The 19460-nt window shown below is 39.2% G+C and overlaps 1 protein-coding gene across 15 annotated transcripts in view; it reads left to right on the top strand.

Annotated features, from left to right (window-relative positions):
- SLC4A4 (solute carrier family 4 member 4) overlaps positions 1–19460 on the top strand; it is a 424139-nt gene that overhangs the window by 125554 nt on the left and 279125 nt on the right. For 10 of the 15 annotated variants that reach the window (XM_072748813.1, XM_072748814.1, XM_072748806.1 and 7 more), the window contains one exon: positions 3553–3626. In XM_072748813.1, coding sequence (XP_072604914.1) covers positions 3553–3626 — 74 coding nt within the window. Of the gene's footprint in view, positions 1–2935; positions 3208–3552; positions 3627–19460 lie in introns of those variants that run through there. The other 5 variants (XM_072748808.1, XM_072748811.1, XM_072748809.1 and 2 more) reach the window with 4 other exon arrangements.

Here is a 19460-nt window from a genome sequence, read left to right as displayed (position 1 = left end):
TCTATAGATTGATAAGGCGGGAAAGGGTTTGTGCTGAGAAGTGTGGCCTAACATACTGTTTGTTTTCCAAAGGGGAGTCAGTCCTGTTGACGTGCTTGCAGTAGTACAGGCTTCCAGGATTCTGTTGTGCTTTTCAGGTCTTTAAAAAAAATTCCCCCATTAAGCTGCCATCCTTATGTATGTCTATAAATGCCATGTGGCTGATGACTTCTTGCTCTTTGGACTGACTCTCCCAGACAAGTCCTCGAGGAGGCAAGTGTGATTGACGCAGATCCCCTAATCTGTCGTGTTCATCACTGTGTCTCCAGGGCCTAGCAGTATGCCTGGCACCTAGTCAATATTTGCTGAGTGGATGAGGGAAGGAAAGAGAAGAAGACTAGATCTAATGGATGCCCTCTGAGTGTCCAGCACTGTGTTTGGTATGTTTCAGGTGCTGTGGTCATTGTGGCCAATGACCTCCATGTTGCCACGTTGAATTTTCACTTCTCTGTCTCCATCTTTCTTAGCCTCTCTGTAGCAGTGCTTCCTTGACATCACTCTTTCCTGGTTTTTCCTTTGCCTCGGACTGCTTTTGTCCTTCTGCTCTGCTTATAATTGTTGACATGCTTCAGCATTTGATCTTAGGGCTACACCTCAATTTCTGTCTTTTCTTCCTGGATGACCTCATCTAATAATGGCTGCAGATTACCAGCTTCATTCATTGATTCTCCAGCTCTAGGTCCCCAAGCTCCAGACTTGGACATTTAGTTGTAAGGCTCCTTTTGTATATATAATAAACATCTCAACCATAAAGCGGCTGGAAAAGAACTGTTGATTCCTTCCCCAAAACCTGTTTCTTCCACAGCCTTTCCTGGGTTCCTAAAATAGTTTCCTAGTTTCTTTGGTCTCCTGATTATCCACTTTTCACATACCAGCCAGAGGGAGTCTTTAAAAAGGTAAAACAGCTCAGGTCACTTTCCATCTTAAAATCTTAACTGTAATTAGTAATACTGTATTGCATATTTGAAAGCTGCTAAGAGGGTAGATCTTAAAAGCTCTCAGCCCAAGAAAAAAATCTTGTAACTGTGTGGCGACAGATGTTAATTAAACTTATTATGGTGATCATTTTGCAATATATATAAAAATTGAATCACGTACATCTGAAACTAATATAATGTAGTATGTCAGTTTTACCTCAATAAAACAAAACAAAACAAAATTCTGCAGTGGCTCCTGTAACACCTAAGATTTTGTCTGCTTATCATGGACTGCATGGACCTGTTTCCTCCAGCATTGCCCACTACCATTGGCCTTCTCTCTGTCTAGCCTCACTGACCTCATTTCCTTCCTGGAACATGCTAAACTTGTTCCCACTTAGGGCCTTTGCACTTGCTGTTCCCTTTGCTTGGAATGCTCCCTGCCCTCAGATCTTCAAATACCTGGTTCCTCCCTGTCATTTCTGTCTCTACTCAGATGTCACCTCCTCAGAAACCTCTTCTGAACCACCTTATGCCAAGCAACCCTTGCCTCATTTTATTCTGTGCAGAGCATTTAATGCTATCTAAGAGTACTTTGCTCATCTATTTATTATTGGTTTCTTAGGAATTTTGTCTGTCTTGTGAATGAATGTATTCCCCCTCCTTCTGAGGAGTGCCTGGAACGTAGCAGACATTAAATATTTGTTGGGTTGGTAAATTATGTGTATCATTTAATCTTCCTGGTAAATGATTTGACTTCTCCAGTCTTCAAGGCATTTTCTTTTCCACCATAATCCTGATTTCCCATATCTTACTTGCTTTTAGTTTTATATTTTTAGTTTGAGTATAGAGGAGGAAAAAAATATATATCAGGATGAAATTGCATACAAGACCCCTATCCCTAAAAGAAGATGTTATGCAAGTGTCCAAAGGTAACAAGTTTCCTAATGGCATTGTCTACCAGTAAAGTTTGGGGTAAGAAGAAAGAAGAAAAGAATAAAGGAAGGAAACTTATCTTTATTGACTATGTAGTAGGTGCAAGGCACAAAACTGAGTGTTTTCACGTTTGTGAAATTCAAAGCAATCCTGCAGTGTTGATACTGTTACCCCCAATTTCATTGGTGGAAAAACTGAGGCTCAAAGAATTAAATACTCTGCTTCAGGTGATACATTTATTAAATGGTAGTGCTAGATTTTTAAAACCCAGGTCTACCTGACACTCAATTTCTGACTTTTTACACTCAGATGGTTGCTTTGAAAGATGGATATGCTCTTAAAATAGAAAAGAGGAAAATGTGAATTCAGCACATATCCACATAGATTATAACAAATATCTGAAGCACAAGAATAAGTTATACGGACAATATGGAAAACAGACTTACAATATTCAGTGCCTGAGCACATAATTGGATGAATAGAATACAGAGTGAACATTTGGTTCTCTGGCAGAGCTTATGTACGGTATGACATAGAGCAGCTGTCTCCAGAGAAAGTTCTTTGTTTCTAGACCGGTGCGACACAAGCAGCATTTGAGCAATTCGGGATTTTTTTCTTTCTGCTTTCACTATAAATAGAGTTCATGGAATTCTGCATGTCAAAGTTAATGCAGTGAAAAGAAGTCACAGAATTTGGCAATCAACCTTAACTCATCCTATAAACTAAGAAACATGTTTGGCATCAGGGGCCGTAAAAACACTGTCATTACTTGGATGGATTCTGAGGTCTTATTTAGCATATGAAATTGCAGAGCAGATCCTATTATGTAAGGAGGCAGGAGGACAGACAGCATAATGTGGCTACAAACTGAAGAACTTTGTGCCCTTCAGGGAAGAGTTAACAGGACAGGTATACACAGAGATGTGTGATAGGAACGTGGAAAATGAATGAATGGGTGGCATATATACATGACTGTTGCTGGAGCTGGGTTGCTGGATAATCCTCAGATGTCAGATTTCCGTAAGGCCAACATGTGACTCAAAGCTTGCCACTCAACAGAGAATACTGGGCTGTGCTGGTATTAAGAGGCTGGCTGGAAGCTAGGCTCCCACTGTGCACTAGCCTAACTCCCTGTGGTTTGCTGTGTGTGGGTGGGTGCGTGTGTGTGTGCGCGCGCGCGCGTGTGTGTGTGTGTGTGTGTGTGTGTGAGGGTATACATTTTTATGCAGTGGGTGTTTAAAGAGCTAAGCACTGAAGCTGGATTTCCACAAACGATCATCACGAGCACTCCAGACAAACCAAACTTCCTCTCTTGGTATTTTTTTTTTTTTTTTGCTTTCATCTTTTCCCCCCTGCCTTTTTGCAAATCCCAAAGGGAGAGCCCCCAGCATCCAGCCTATAGGATTGAGATGATTTTCTCTCACCTGTCCATGTGGGTGCCCTCTCAAGGTTAGAACTGAAGCTATGTGGGACCGGCATATTTTCAAGCACCAGATGAGAGGAGCTGCGTGAAGGAGTAGCAGACACCAAAGGAAGAGTGACTCTGCCCTGTTAACATGAACAGCAGCCTGCAGGTTAACCTGCCCAGAAGCTGGGCTACTTCAAGTGGCTCACTCCAGGAGAAGTCTGAGCATTCTTTTTTTCTTTTTTATTACTATAGGATGGAGGATGAAGCTGTCCTGGACAGAGGGGCTTCCTTCCTTAAGCATGTGTGTGATGAAGAAGAAGTAGAAGGTGAGCTTAATGGGTCTGGGGAAGTATATATTCATATACTTATGTCTTTGTAGATGATACCACTCATACATTGCATATAGCTATATTTTTGAAGTTAAAAACTAAAGCTTTTCTATGGGGTTTTATTAGTCTGCACATTTTTGCTTCAACACAGAAAGTAATTTTAAGAACTTCATTGAGCCATTAGAATCTGAATCAGTGTGGTCCTGCATGGTTAAAAATAAGGGGGGAGGAGGTGTCTTACTTTTGAAGCAGGTGCCTGTGTTAGCTGTGCCTTTATGTCAAAAATAAATATTTTGCCAGATAGTTACCACCTTGTAATGACTAATTCAGAGAGGCTGCTAGATTTATATAAATGTATTTGGCAGCATCTTCTAATATTCTTTCTTGTAGCTTGCAGGGTAGAGAAACAGATGTTACAGAAGGAGAATGATATCATTGTTGCAGGAAAAATGGGTATAAACTGAGGTTATAAAGAGGGGTAATCATGGATGAACTTCAGTGAGGAAACGATGGACATTTTTTACTTAAAAAACCTTCAGGACCTCTTTTGTTAATGTTGCCCAGTGCCTGTTAAAAACCAAATATGAGTTAAATTTCAGTTGGTGCTATCATGCTCTCAGTGTGCCTCTCTTCTCTTGTCTTTTGACTTATCAGTAATGTGGGAACAATACTATTTGCTTGATAGTGAGAAGACAGGGCTCAATTAATATTTATTAAAGTGATTAGGTGAAGGCATCACAGATATACAAGATATTATTATTTACAATGAGATTTAAAAAAAATCAGAGTTGTAGACAATACTCATCAAGTTAAACGAAACTTGCAAGTGAACTGTGTCATATATTCTTCCCTTTAAAATCACCTGAGAGACAACTTGTATGTGTTTTGGAAACTCTAGTCTGATTGGTGCTGTTTGGCAAACATGTAATGCTTACCAAAAACTTGGACTAGTGGGGTGGAGGGTTTGGAAGAAAAAGGGTGGGTATTGCATGTTCTGGAGTGATTCTTCAACCAGACTGAACAGCAGGTCCTGGGTACGTGATGCCTCCTCATAACTCCTAGAAGAGTTGGAATAGTATGGCCATCATGACGTTTCTTATGTTTGCATACTAGGTTTCTTCTAACTGTGTAGTCCCCTCGCTCCGCTCCCCCCCCCCCATTTCCCTCCTTCCCTCACTTATGCTCTTGACTCTGAATAATGAGAATTTGATGCCTAAGTTTCTTAGGAAAAAGGAAACTACAGTATTTTCTTTTATATTGTTTTATGGGTTCCTTGCACTTTTACAACATGACTGTGGGAAAATGTCAGGTTAGTGTGGGCAAAATAGTAAAACTTCTGTCTTAAGATTCTTGTGCCTCTGGTGTTAAGTCTCCACTGTGGTGACTGTCACTGCTCCAGTGTCAAAGACGAGGTGAAAGTCTTATAGCATATGAATGTAAGAAATATTGTAGATTGAATGAATATATACTTTTGAGACAATTAAAGCAGAGAAATCAGTGAGAAGGTTTGGGAATGAGAGGTACTCTGTGTGTGTGTGTGTGTGTGTGTGTGTGTGTGTGTGTATGTGTTTTCCTTGAGAATAATGTTCTAGCTAAGTTCACAGGAGATGTAAATCATTTCTTGAGTTTGTAAGGTCTGTAGGATTGACAGCACTCTACTGCAATAGGATATTATACATGCGTTTCTTAAAGCTTTGACTAAGAAGTTTATTTCCTAAAGTATTTCCCTTGATTTTCAAGCACAAAATTAAAATAACAATGTAATGAATAGCATACAAATATGTAGTCAAGTTTCTCTAAGAAGAAACAAAAAGACAACAAAATATGGTAGAAACATCTGTAAAATTGTTTGGCTTTGTGATAATTAAACTTGCCACATGGATATTGTGTATTTTTGTATTCTGATAAGACTTCTGTTCTAAGATTATCTTTCATGTTGATTGGAGACTGAGCTGATTACACTTTTTTTTGAGGCATATTTAGCTAGTTGCCTGTTACTGAATTTTGGATAGTTGCTTTTGGTGCCATTATTTGGTGGAGAATATTCAACAGTGCAAGCTCTTCTATAGTACAAGTTCTTTCTTTCTTTCTTTCTTTCTTTCTTTCTTTCTTTCTTTCTTTCTTTCTTTCTTTCTTTTGAGAGAAAGCTTGAGCAGGGGAGAGGCAGAAGAAGAGAGAGAATCTCAAGGAGACTCCATGCTGAGCATGGAATTGGACATGGGGCTCCATCTCATGACCCTGAGATCATGACCTGCACCAAAATCAAGAGCTGGTCCTGTAACCAACTGAGCTACCCAGGCACCCCTACAGTAAAACAAGTCTTGAAACTACAGTTAGGGACTATTTATTTCTAATTTAGTGCCCTCTTAGTTGACCCTCCCATTTTTCTTACCTGACTTTATCTGGTGGGAGTGGGATCACTTAGATATTATAGCAACTCCAGTTAAAATATAAAAAAGTTGAAATAGTTGGGTTTATGGCTTATTCATGGTCTCAGTGGTTGAGAGTGAAAATTATCAAGACCTCTAATAAGGATTCATGGTTTGAGCAAGAATGTCTTCCACAAGGACACGAGTCCATCTCATATCTTTAACTGCATAGAGAAGGGTGTATTTAGAGGAAAACAAACTGTTATCTTGTTCTGAAGTAGTTTCTGGTACATTTATGGCAGAAGTAAGCGCTCCATTTTTAAGGATCAGAAATCCAAAGGGCAAGGAGCTGGAACACCTTTCATTTATTTTATCAAATGTTTCCTTTGATCCAGGTGGTTCTTTCTCTTGCTCCTAGGATAAGCATGGCTAAAGCATAATGCAGCACACTTGGCAAAAGAAAACTTAAAATTCTGTTTTTTGAAGTAATTTGCACAAATAAGATAAGAGATTGAGTGTGACTAAGGTCCAGTAGCTTTAGTTACTTTGAAAGGGTCCTGCCTTAAAAATTCTTCTGAGGGTCCCTTAATTTGTGATAGTCGGATTCAGCTCAGCCTGAAGGTGAGAAGAACTAGATGCTCTCTCACGGTGCCTTCTCTGCCAGAGTTCTGTGGAGAGGAGGGAGACTGAGACTTCCGTCCACGCCCCCAGTTCACCTGGTTCAACTTCACTCTCGGTGGGTGGCATGATGCTTAATCCACGGTCTAAAAACTCAATAGAAAACCATCGACTGCAGAGCTCACTAAGAATAGAGTGAGTCAGAAGAGGAGTCATCTTCTGTTTAAATAATGAATTTATGTGGGATATATTTAAAGACCTAAACCTCATTTTCACATAATTTCCTTCATGTACATTTGTGTTAATCATTTAAAGAGATACTCTTTAAAGAAGGTGACCAAGCGCCAATTTTAATCTTTAACATAAAGAGAAGCTTTTATGTCTGTTCTTCCACTGGTTATTTTACATCTGTGTCTATGTCTATCTGTAGTTTTATAAAGTTAACATTTTTTGTCATGGAGGGGCTACTGTGGATTAACTCATTTAAAACTTTCAAAGTTTCAGATACTCATACTTGTTTCTATACCAAAAGACTCCAGCTCCAGCCCAGGCAGTTCCACAGAATTGGTCTGTAGAAGACAAATTGACGTTACCAGATGACCCAGAAATGCTGGCCATGAGGAACAACACTAAATTTTCATTTCAAACGCACTTAGGGGAAATTGCCAAATTTTATTGGGTGAACCAAGGTTGAGATCGGAAGAAAGAGTCTCATGTAGCTTTTTCCAACTAGGAAGTCCTATGGATGTTTTATCCTTAAAAACCCAGCCAAGATTTTGGATCTGTATGATATAAACAGATTACTTAATATTCTCATATTTTGCAATAGGGGAAAAGAGCAAACTCCACCTTATCCTTTGAGATAAGGCCTTGGCTCTGTAGGGCTAGGTAACTTCCCAGCAAGCCTTGGCAACTCTGACTTCATGAGGAGGGGCCTTTTCTTAACATCAAGTCTAACTCAGGAAGCATAAAATGCAGCAAGACAATATTGGCTGAAACGTGTCTCCATTTCTGAAGTGTGATCAGTGCTCTCACAGCTATTATGATCTATTGTGGTGGTTTTCCTCTTCCATTCAAAACGAAGTCTAGAAGGAAGTGCGCTCCCATCTGTCCAAATGGAAGAATACTTTTACAAATTCCCATGTATACTGATGGACATTAAGAGAGAGAATTGTTAAAAATTCATGGAGTTTATGGGAGGATTCTTTTTAGGGAAACAAAGGTAGAAAATTAGAGCAGAGTCTGGAACAGAATAGGTGTTTGCTAAATATTTGTTAAAAGGAAGAACTTAATACACGAATATGTAACATTAAGTAAAGCATATGCAGAATTACTTTATATAATCCTCTAAAGACTGTTTAAATTTTTAGTCAGAAATTTGGTTCCCTTAAAAAAATCTTCTTTGTTTGAAGATTCTGTTTATTTATTCATGAGAGACACAGAGAAGCAGAGACACTGGCAGAGGGAGAAGCAGGCTCCCCATGGGGAGCCCCCTGGGGGAATTGATCCCAGGATCTTGGGATCCCAGGATCACGACCTGAGCCAAAGGCAGATGGTCAGCTACTGAGCCACCCAGGTGCCCCTCCCTTTGTACTCTAATCAAATGAAGCAACATAGCCTCTAAAGATCCTGTCCTTGCTATTACCGCTATTTGATTTTGCAGAGATCATTGACATATTTATACATATTTATGTTGTTTATATATCTATATTGAGAAATTAAAGAGGCCCCTAAATCGTGTTTGCATTTTTCTTTTCTACCCCCCCCCCTTTTTTTTTTTTTACCCTGTCTTTCGAAGAGAGAGACTAAACTAATGAAACCACGATGTTTGTGTTTTTGGAGGTCAGGATCTCAACATTTTACAGACATGAAATCATAATGACTTAACCCTATTTTTCACTAGAGGATATCATGATGACGTATTTATGTGTATCGGAGGAGGTAGTATTCTAAAGAAAAAGTGGGGCTGGGTGGACATTTGTTAATAATTACAATGGTAAAAAACGTAATTGCCGAGAAGGAGTGAAGGAAAACCTATCGGATGGGAAGGGAGGGGCCAAGTTGGAGCTGGGGCTATTCTGAGCGCTGGCTATAAGTGTCCGGTTGCATTTTGCTGACCTCTTCTCTGGTGTTCACTCTGATTGCTCAGAAACTGTGTGTACAGAGGAAACACTCAGGCAAATATTGCTGAAGGAAAAGCCTTCTTAAAAGAAACCTGTATCCACCCATTGGAGAGCTTTAAAGAAATGTGGTGAGGTGTGTAAGGGTTGGTACTTGAACAGCAAGTTGGGTTTCCCAGAGCAGGTTGTGCCCATATAGACCCCTTCTCAGCGCTCTGCTTCTTTCTCATCATGGCCTCAGCTGAAAGCCCACCAGAGTCCCTAAAAGCAGACAACACTTAGCTTAGGAGCTCTTTGACACCTGCTGTATCAGTGAAGTTAAATATTTGCACATAGATTTCTTTAGCTTCAGGGGGCTCTGAGGGTAATTCCATGGGTTTTGAAACTGGAATCAGACATTCCTTCCCAGAGTTTTCCAGTTGTAGAGAGTTCCCTGGTAGTACGGTATGTGCTAAAGTCCTCTTGAAGACACTTTCTGTCCTAGGTGTCCACATTCTTTTTACACAGTAAACCATAAGAAATTGAACTTGGTAGTCGGTTGTGTTTTGCAAGGATCTAGAAATTCTGAAATGATATACCTGCGGCAATTTTTGTCTATAGGTTGAGTTTCTTTTTAGAGGCTTTTTATCTGGTCATATTTTTGAAACTCATTGTTTGATACTTATTTTGGGGACGTATTGTTTGATGCGCTTTTTGGTCTCATTTTTTAAGTTAAAATGATTGTTGAAGTTGTTAAAGCAGGGTGGCTAAGCATCAGTGTGGGAATAAAAGTTTTAAAACTTTTAACTAATCTCTTTGCCGAATCATTACATAAGTGAAGGGAGAAAATTACAGTTTGGATTTTGGGTTTCTCGCTCTGTAAAATGGGAATAATAGAATGTGCCATTTCCCATAGAATTGTTTTGATAATTATCAGAAATTATGTTGCTGCTGAACTGGGCATTGGGAACAGGAGTGCTTTATACTGCACCGCTTTCTATACTTCTTCTTTCTGATTGATACAGTTTTCACCAATAATTTTCAGTGATTATCATTCCAAAAATTGTAATTGGCCTAAATGTTTTTTATTTGCTTAATTCATTTTTACCAACACCTATCTTTTGCCTTCCTAACCATACTTACCTTTTGCTTCTTGCATTGGAAAAGGCAAGATAGAATGGTCAAGTGAAGTTTCCCAAGACCTACTCTCTATTTCTCTTTGGACTCATTCTGGCTCTCTTTAGGTTCTGGGTGTGATATCTGGTTTTCATGATTAAACTACTCTGATACATATCGCCCCTGATTTGTAAATTTGTCTTCTTTCACAAGTAGAGGCATTTTAACTATAATTGTATGCAGGTTAAAATAAAGTGTGTGCCCACTGTCTAATGAAGCCTGTAAAATTGCTTCCTCTGGAAAACACATATAAAGTGTATGGTATTTTCCCACCAATGAAGAGGATTCAGGGATTGTGATCAATCTAATTATTGATCTACATCACATATATAGAATATATATATGTATACATATATATATATATTCTGTGAAATGTATATATTCTATGAGATGTCTACATTCCTCCTCCCCACCCAACATGAACTAGAATAATTCTGTTCTTTGTTGGTTATTATATAATTTAGGTACCAATTAGATGAGATTATGCAATAGTATAGAAATAAACCTGAGCTAAATATTTCCCCATTTTTGTCATCACAAGATTCAAAATCATTAGGGGAATTGAGAATTGGGTCTGACGGGGGAGAATAGAGTAAAACTAGGATAAAGCTGAATAAAGCTCAGTTGAGGCTCTCTCATTGCTGTGGTGAGCTTCTTGGTGGGATTTTATTTTATTTTTTAAAATTTTATTTTACTTTTTTGGCTGATAGCATTTAGGGGACTGAGGTGAGGACCTGCCATGACAGGAGCTCACAGGAGGTTCCAAGCACTTTGCCCCTAATGCTGCTGATTGCCAGGTGGGATGAGGTGAAGGTAGGGAGGGTGGTGAGTGACATGCATTGAATCAGCAGTATAGGTGACTTAAATAACTCCCTTCTCTGAATAGCTGCAAAAGCTTTTAAATCCAGTTAATTGTTTTTACCTTTCCATGGAGTTAGAATTAGAAGGCAGTACTGACTGTATCCAGTGTGTTCACCTTTCTTTATACTCTGCTGACTTTGGAAGGAGAATAGACCCTACTTAAGCCTCTTGAGACATTATTTTACTGACTCTTTTCATGGTAGAATGCTCAATACCGTTTAGCAGGCCGAAACTTCTGGGAAAAAGTAGGTTTCGAATTTTATTAATATTGGCCATCATATCAGCTTTAGAGGGCCAGAACTGTACATTTGTAGTTTAGTTAAATCACCACGCCACCTTTAGGTAATTATTCAGTTTTCAACAAATAATTCTATTCTTACCGAAAAACAGAAAAAATGCCTTGGATGCAGAATGAAAGCTCATAATTGAATCTGATAGATACATATATTCAGCAAATTAGATCAGTATTTGATTGTTCAGGTATTTCTATCCAGTCTGTGCCATGGGTTGGAGAACCAGGAGTCTTAGAACCTGTTTCTATTTCTGTCTGTGCCCTCCCTTTGTGGGTGACATGAGGCCACTCATGCTTATATGGTTACATTTCCTTTATGCAAATGGCAGTTAGTAATCTATCTTTTTTTTTTTTTTATTTATGATAGTCACACACACAGAGAGAGAGAGAGGCAGAGACATAGTCAGAGGGAGAAGCAGGCTCCATGCACTGGGAGCCCGACATGGGACTCGATCCTGGGTCTCCAGGATCGTACCCTGGGCCAAAGGCAGGCGCTAAACTGCTGTGCCACCCAGGGATCCCAGTAATCTATCTTCTTATCCAGCTACCAAAGATGCTCTGAGGATTCTTGGATAATATGTAAAAAATACTTTGATGTTGGCAGTAAGCCATTGACAAGTTACCTAATTTCTGAATGTCAGTTTGTTCTACAAAGAAATAGCATTTGTGCCTCCCTTATCTCCTACTTTCACAAAGAGTATAAGTAAACTAATTTGAAATCCCCAGGATGAACCCTATAAATTTAAGATACCATCTCCCTTGGATATATTCCCTGCCTACAATTTATTACCAGTGGTTGGTACTTTCTTGCCAATGGTTGCTGTGATTCCAGAATGCTCTCAGGCTAAAGGTAATACAACAAGTTAGTTGATTAGTATCTATATTAATTCTTTTTACTAACTTTAAAACTGAGGCAAAGCGGTTTATTTTTCTTTAAGTTTATCAAAATGTTAAGAACAATTGCAGATATAAACTCAGATATGTTACTTTTCCAGGCTCATATGGCTCCTTGAACATGATAAAACATTCTGATTAAGGCCACAGTTATTGTTCAGTCAAATAAACCAGTCATTATCTAAGCACGAGTTTGGCTGATATGATAATTTAGAGAGTATATCATGTATATGGGTGAGTGTATGTGGGAAACAGAGGTATATATTTCCCATAGAGTGACATTAAGTTGAACCCTAAAGGATGAGGTGAGAGTGGCCTGAGGTGGATAGGACCCAGTTAATGCATGGCCTTTTATGCTACTCGAAAGATTTAGGATTGTACTGAGTGTGCACTGGGGAGCCATTGCAGAGGGTTTTAAGCAGGAAAGCGACCAAACAAAATTTGCATTTTAAAGAAGATCCCTTTGGCTGATACATGGGGGAAGCATTCCAGGAGGACTGAGGTTGAAGTGGGGAGACTGTTGCTAGGATTCAGTTGAGAGATTATTTTGAGTCAGACTACAGTGGGTACCAAGAGGTCAAGACAAATGGGTTGAATTGCCAGGATCTGCTGATGGACAGAGGCTGCAATGGGAGTGATTGCTTCTGGATTTCTACTGTGAACAATTTGGGAAATTCATATGCCATTTTGTGGAGGCTTGAGGACTGTTCCCTCTGGAGCCAGTAGGGAACTTGGAAAGGGAGATGGATGAGAACTGGAAGAAGCACCTGGAAGAACAGGAAGTGGGAAGAACTGGGGAGAGGAGGATGATAAGTGTCGGAAGAGCTCATGAAAAGGCGAGAGGAAGAAGAAACAGCCTGGTGGGCCCCACTTTTGTAAGCTTTTCATTTGGGGGATGAGCACCACGCTGAGAAAGTGTCCATGTCCTTGTTATTCCGGTTCCTGTCAGTGTTGCCACAAATCAATCACTTTCACCTCTCCAGGCTCCTCCATTCATCTGTGAGGTGAGAATGTTGAGCTGTATTTTTTCTAAGATCCTTTTGAGCTCTAAAATTCTGTAACCATTCTAAATATTTTAATTGATTGAGTGTAATGGAGCACATAGAAGGAAAGTCTAAAACTTTTTCTACCATTTCTAGAAGTGATCAGTGGTGATCAGTGGAGGACAGATGTCATAGCCAGAACATCTTCATATTTTAGGGCAGTTTATGGAACCTAAGGGTTGTGGATTTAAACTTGTAATTCTAGGGGCACCTGCATGGTGCAGTCAGTTGAGTCCTCAACTCTTGGTTTCAGCTCAGGTCATGATCTCAGGGTTGAGAGGTTGAGCTCCCACTCTCCCCCCCAATCAGGCTCTGGACTCAGTGGGGAATCTGCTGGAGATTCTTTTCCCTCTGCCCATCCCCCAGTTCATGTATGCACATGTGTGTGTGCGTGCTCTTTCTCTCAAATAAATAAATAAATAAATCTTTAAACTTGTCATGCTATAATTATAAGAGAGAAGCATTTTCAGAGACTCCCTGATCCCCTTTTTTCTTCTAGGTAGTTACAAACTTGAAAGGAGTAATTTTTTTTTTTTTGGTCATGTTTTGCAGACAGTAGAAAATGGGAGGAATCGTGGTAGTGGTGGGCTGGCATCATGGGAGTGGGAAAGTGGTAGAAGAAACCTTACCTATCTAGGAGCCCCAAGGATTCCAGTCTTCACATTATTAACTGGCTATTTGGCTTTGATTGCCTCAACTGGCAAATGAAATTGAACCATGTAATGTTTAAGGTCATTTCAACTCTAAAAGTATAATTATGTGCTCCTGTGTCAGTGAATGCTGTCTTCTTTTCTGGATGCATGTGGAAAACCATAGCCATGGAGATTCTGAGATTGGTCTTATTCAGGCTAATTTAAGTCACTTGGAGCACTTTCTTCGTCATTGTTTCAATCTTACAGCATTATCCATCTCTCATTTCCCTGTGTATAGGTATGTGAGAGGAGGGAATTATGTGAACTAATATTAAATATTTGATACCTGATTGGCCATGAGTGCATTAACTATATGGTGGATTATCTGTCTATAGCAAGTAAAGACTATTCTTCCTATTGCCTAGCCAGGGTTTAGGCCAGTGTTAAAAGGGAAGCCATAATAGAGTTAGAGATGGACAATGTGGGTAGGATGAAGAGTGTGAATGTGTGCATTTATGTGTCTGTCTCAGCTGCCTCTCTGGCTGCAATTGCAAATCCAGTTATCAATGACAATTGGATTAGCCATTGTTTTCTCTCTTCCAACCCCGTTTCCCATTCAGTTGTGCAAATGGTGACTGTAAAAGAAATAATGGAAACTGTCAGTTCTTCGTGATTGGATCATGGGTGGATTTTGTTTGACAGTATGTGTAGTTCACATTAAAAAATCACTAGGTCTTTTTGGGTTCTCGGGTGTCAGGATGAGTGGAGAGATCATCTCTTTCTGTTGGGTGTTTCTTCTTCACTCTTAGCACTGCTCTACCTGGCACTGGCCTTCCCAGGTCTTTTGGTTCCAATCTATTCTGCTCAATCAAGTAAAGGGATAACAGCTCATGAGGGTTGGCACATACTGCGTGAACACTCTGGGTGAAACTCTACCCAGAACAGGGTGGGGATTGCCAGGCACGTGTTTCTGGGCAGGAAGAGGGAAGATTGAGGTTATGCAGGGTGTTGCCTCTGTTGAACATTGAAACCCTGTGTAATGACTAAAGCACCCCACTGAAGGGCAAGTTACGCTTGGTCTAATGTTGGCTCTTTTGTCCTCAGGAGTGCCTTTGCTAGTGGAGGGGATTTACAAGTTGTTATCAGGGTTCAAAGGTGATGGGAATAAGAAGACATTGTGCTCTGTATTACCCTCCTTGGAAAGGGAAGGGAAAAGGAAGATCAACACTTGTGTGGCACTTTTGTGTATTGTCCATGGCAGGAGACATTTTATTGATATGATTTGATTTGGATTGTCCATAAAAAATGACCTCTCCCTCTCTCTTCTCCCTATATATGGAGACTATATAGATATCTCTGTATATGTCTATATATTATATCAATGTAGATATAAATATAGAGATATAGATATAGATTATATTTTATGTCTACAGATGAAAAGAGATTTTGCTAAAGCAAAGTTAAAATTACTTGGGAGAGTCAACTTTTTAGAGACTGTGAAGTACTTCAGGGTTTGGAGTTTATGAAAAATAAGATGACTTTTAGTCTTGTTTACTCATTAGGTAGGTTTCTGTATTACCTTTCAGTGCTTGTTCTAGCCTAGATATTTTAAAATAATTGATGACTACTGAACATATTAAAGTTATATTTCGTTAAGAATATTTGGGGTGCCTGGGTGGGTCAGTGGTTAAGCGTCTGCCTTTGGCTCGGGTCATGATCCCCAGGGTCCTGGGATTGAGTCCCTCATTGGGCTCCTCACAGGGAGCCTGCTTCTCCCCCTGCCTATGTCTCTGCCTCTTTGTATTTCATGGATAAATAAATAAAATCTTAAAAAAAAAAGGGTATTCACTAATTCAAACTTTTTATCATGCTAGTCACTTTTTGCATCTTATTAGCTATTAATAATGGTAATATAATGGAAATTAAATCTTAGTGTGTGGTCTTCCAGTTCTCTTTACCTAAAGACTATAATTAGAACTTTGCTAGAAATCAACACTTAAAAGACAGGTGGAGAAGTTTCCTGAGCTAAAGGACAGGAGGTTAGTTGGGTAACCATAGCTTGACTCCCCTTCAAGACCTTTTTCCTGTAGCTATTTGTTCCTGCCTAGAGATTGTAATCATCATCATCATCATCATCAAATATTAAATATTAAAAGCACTATACTTAGTAAACAGCTGATAACAAGCTAAGATTTCTTATCAGTCTCGCTTGGGGAACCTCAGGTTGCCTTAAGGTTTTCTGGGAGGCTTTCAATAGACAAAATTCCCATGCAGTTCAGTGAGAAGAAAAGTATTTCCCTGTTTTTCATCGTTTGCACTGGTTATTTGCTTGCATGCCTAATCTTAAGTGTAATTGGTAGCATTAATATTAAAAGAGATTATTCATCAGGATTCAAAATTATTTATAAATAAATTACATAGGCAATATATAACTTCCTGTTAATAAACATATGCATGATTATTTTTTCTTTTTTCTCCTTTTTTTTTTAAAGATTTTATTTATTCATGAGAGGCACAGAAAGAGAGGCAGAGACATAGGCAGAGAGGGAAGCAGGCCCACTGAAGGGAGCCTGATGTAGGACTCGATCCCAGGACTCCGGGATCACGACCTGAGCCGAAGCCAGATGCTCAACCACGGAACTGCCCTGGTGTCCCTATCTTTTTTTTTCTATGTGATAAGTGACTCCTCTCTAAAATACAAAAAGAGAAATCATGCCTTGTTTTGTGTAGTAATATATGTTTGAAATATGGACCTTTATGCCAACATTTCATCAGGGCTGACTTTCCCCTTGTTAATTGCAAAATTGTATCATGCTCTTTGAAGAGCATTTTCTTTTCATGAGCTGGTATTTATGCCCCAGTAAATTAGCAGTTACTTGGATTATATCTTATTAGAGCTGCTTATGGACACTCCTATGTGTTTGTGAGTAATAAGCTAACAAATTACTTGTATTTCATTTATTAAAGTATTTTGGATTATATGTACTGATCTGTATTTTTAAGAACATGTAACAATTTTATTTTTTTCTTCCAAGATTTTATTTAAATTCAAGTTAGTTAACATATAGTGTAGTATTGGTCTTAGGAGTAGACTTTAGTGATCCATTACTTACCTATAACGTCCAGTGCTCTTCCCAACAAGTGTCCCCCTAGTGCCCGTCATTGTTTGAGCTCGACCCACCTCCCTTCCAGCAAAGTGTCAGTTACACAGCCTCTGTGCATCTGACTGGAGGTTCCCTGAGCCTTGGTTCCTTTGCCTATACAATCATTAACATTTTTTTTAAAAAAGATTTATTTATTTATTTATTCATGAGAGACACAGACTGAGAGAGAGAGGCAGAGACGCAGGCAGAGGGAGAAGCAGGCTCCTCATAGGGAGCCTGATGCAGGACTCGATCCCAGATCCCGGGATCATGACCTGAGCCAAATGCACGTGCCCAACCACTCAGCCACCCAGGCATCCCAGCCTGTACAATTAGGATAATAGTGTTTAATTTGTACAGTTGTCATAATTGCATGAGGTAATGGATATAAGAGATCTAGCTAGAACCTGACACATTTGTAAGTATCCAACAAATAGTTACTCTCATCTGTATGTACAGTAAACACAGTAATATGTTTCTTAAAGGAGCTAATAGATCTATCTTGCATATAGAGGCATATGGTCTTTAACTGTCCATCCCTTTCTAGAGTTTGAGGTTGGCTGGCATAAAACCCTTTTCTGGTTTGATAGGTTTAATTCTACAAAATTCTAAATCATCCTTGGTAATGTCTGTGAAAACCTCTTTAACTCGAATGGCTGTAGAGTTACTAAGTTACTAAGTGTAAGAGTTCTCTGTTGGTCTGAAAACATGATAGCAACTATCAATGACATTAATTTAGAACTATTTCAGGAATTGGAAGAATTGGACATGATAACGTCACAGTACTTCTGCTTTCAGCTGAGGTGGAGCAGGTGAGGATGGGAAGATACAGGCATCACCTAGTGATAATTTCTGACATTCAGAGATAACTAGGAAAACCATACTTTCTTCCCAGTAGTATTGGCTGTAGGATGGATTATGAGATATTCCCAAGACATTTAGAGTTTGTTAGGAACTTACACCATCTGTCAGAGAAAGGTATGTAGGGTATTTATTTGAACACATGATACTGAGGCCACTGCCAAATCAAGGACTGAATGCCCTTTGACTCATACCTAAATGAACTGTCAAATGTAGATTTCAGTAGTTTTAGTTTATGCAATTTTAGTAGCAAAAATGCAAACTTTATTTTAATAATATTTAAAACAAGCTTTTTCTATTTGAGTATAGTTGAAACAATAACCTTTTCTTATGAATTATAGCTATTTAAAAAATTGTTGCTTCTGAAGAAGTTTTTGGTGAAACTTTGGAAACAGTCTTCGGTGAAATTTCTAGGGGAGGGATTTTATTTTATTTTTTAAGTCTAAAATTCTCTTCAAGTTAAGCAGGTAACTGTCCCTGATTCTTTCAGCATCTGCAGTTTTGTAGACTCTTGCTGGATTGGAAAGCTTGTCTGTCAGGTTTCTCATTTTTTATTTTATATATGAAATAATACTATGCCGTCAACCTTTGTAGATTTCCTAAGTGCTTGCTGTCGTTTTTATGAGTTACAATTTTAAAAATAGCCATCATTCTTCATGACAGATCTCTGAGACAGAAAAAGATATTTTATTGAAAATAAATATTGAAATCCATCTATGAGATTCTTAACAATAGTATATTTTCATCAGTAATTCTGCTTCCTGAAGACAGGTATTCTGTGGGAGCAGCAAGAATGCTTCCATTTGAGCTCATTTTACTTTCAGTATTTTTGTTACTTGGCATGTACAGCTTATGAAATATTTGGTGATCATTTTGAGAAAGCCTTCCCCTTCACTCTCCAGGGCAAGGGTGTCTTGTTCTCCTCCCCTGGGCAAAGAAGCTGACATGGAGAGTGACGGAGAAGTAATTGATGAAAACACAGCACCTTCCCTGAGTTCCGGTTTATTTAACTTCAGGACCGGGCTCTTTCTCTTCTCCCTGAACCCAAGACAGAAAAGGAAAATTTAGTTACTGGTAATGTGTGAGAAGAAAAGGAGGGTGCTTTGAGTTTTGCCCAGTGTCATGATCTCCTTTGGCAGCTCTTGGAAAGCAGGATCTTCTTCACTCAGGAAATATGCTGTTCTGCTGTGTTGTAAGGGTTCCCGCAAAAAAGTCATGGCTATTTGGGTACCAGAGTATTGTAGCTTCCCAGAGGCCATCACTGAGAGTATCAAAAATGCTTAAGAGTGGTTATATGGAATGGGAGTGGGAACAGAAAGTGCACTACTGGATTGGTGGAAGTATTCTAAAATTGATGGTGATGGTTGCAGAACTCTGTAAATAATCCCCAAATCATTGAATTGTATCCTTACAATGTGTGAATTTTATGACATGCAAATTATACCTCAATAAAGCTGAGAAAAAACGTCTGAAATTTGGGGTGTCTTGCAAGGAACCACAGTTCAGCTTGGTATTTGAGCTGCAAAGAGCATCATCATATCTGAAAGCTTCCCCACTTGTGTGAAAGTGTGTGATAAAGTGAGTGAGGTGTGTGTGTATGTGTGTGTGTGAGAGAGACAGAGAGAGAGAGAGAGAGAGAGAGAGAGAGAGAGAGAACCTGAGGCAGGAGCTAGAAGAGATGGGGATAAGCTGAATCTTCTTCATAGGGGTGGGGTGGGGGACGGCATGTGATCACGATGTGAATAAGATGACACCATATTTGTGATGTTGCACCTCCAGTTAGGTCCCAGAAGTTAAGGTAGTCTCCTCTCCATGGGCTTTGAAAGCTCACTCTCTGAATCAC

This window comes from Vulpes vulpes, chromosome 2, assembly GCF_048418805.1.
Source record: "Vulpes vulpes isolate BD-2025 chromosome 2, VulVul3, whole genome shotgun sequence".
NCBI lineage: Eukaryota > Metazoa > Chordata > Mammalia > Carnivora > Canidae > Vulpes > Vulpes vulpes.
The sequence above is the reverse complement of the archived record's forward strand: the minus strand, read 5'-3'. Positions and strand labels throughout refer to the sequence as shown.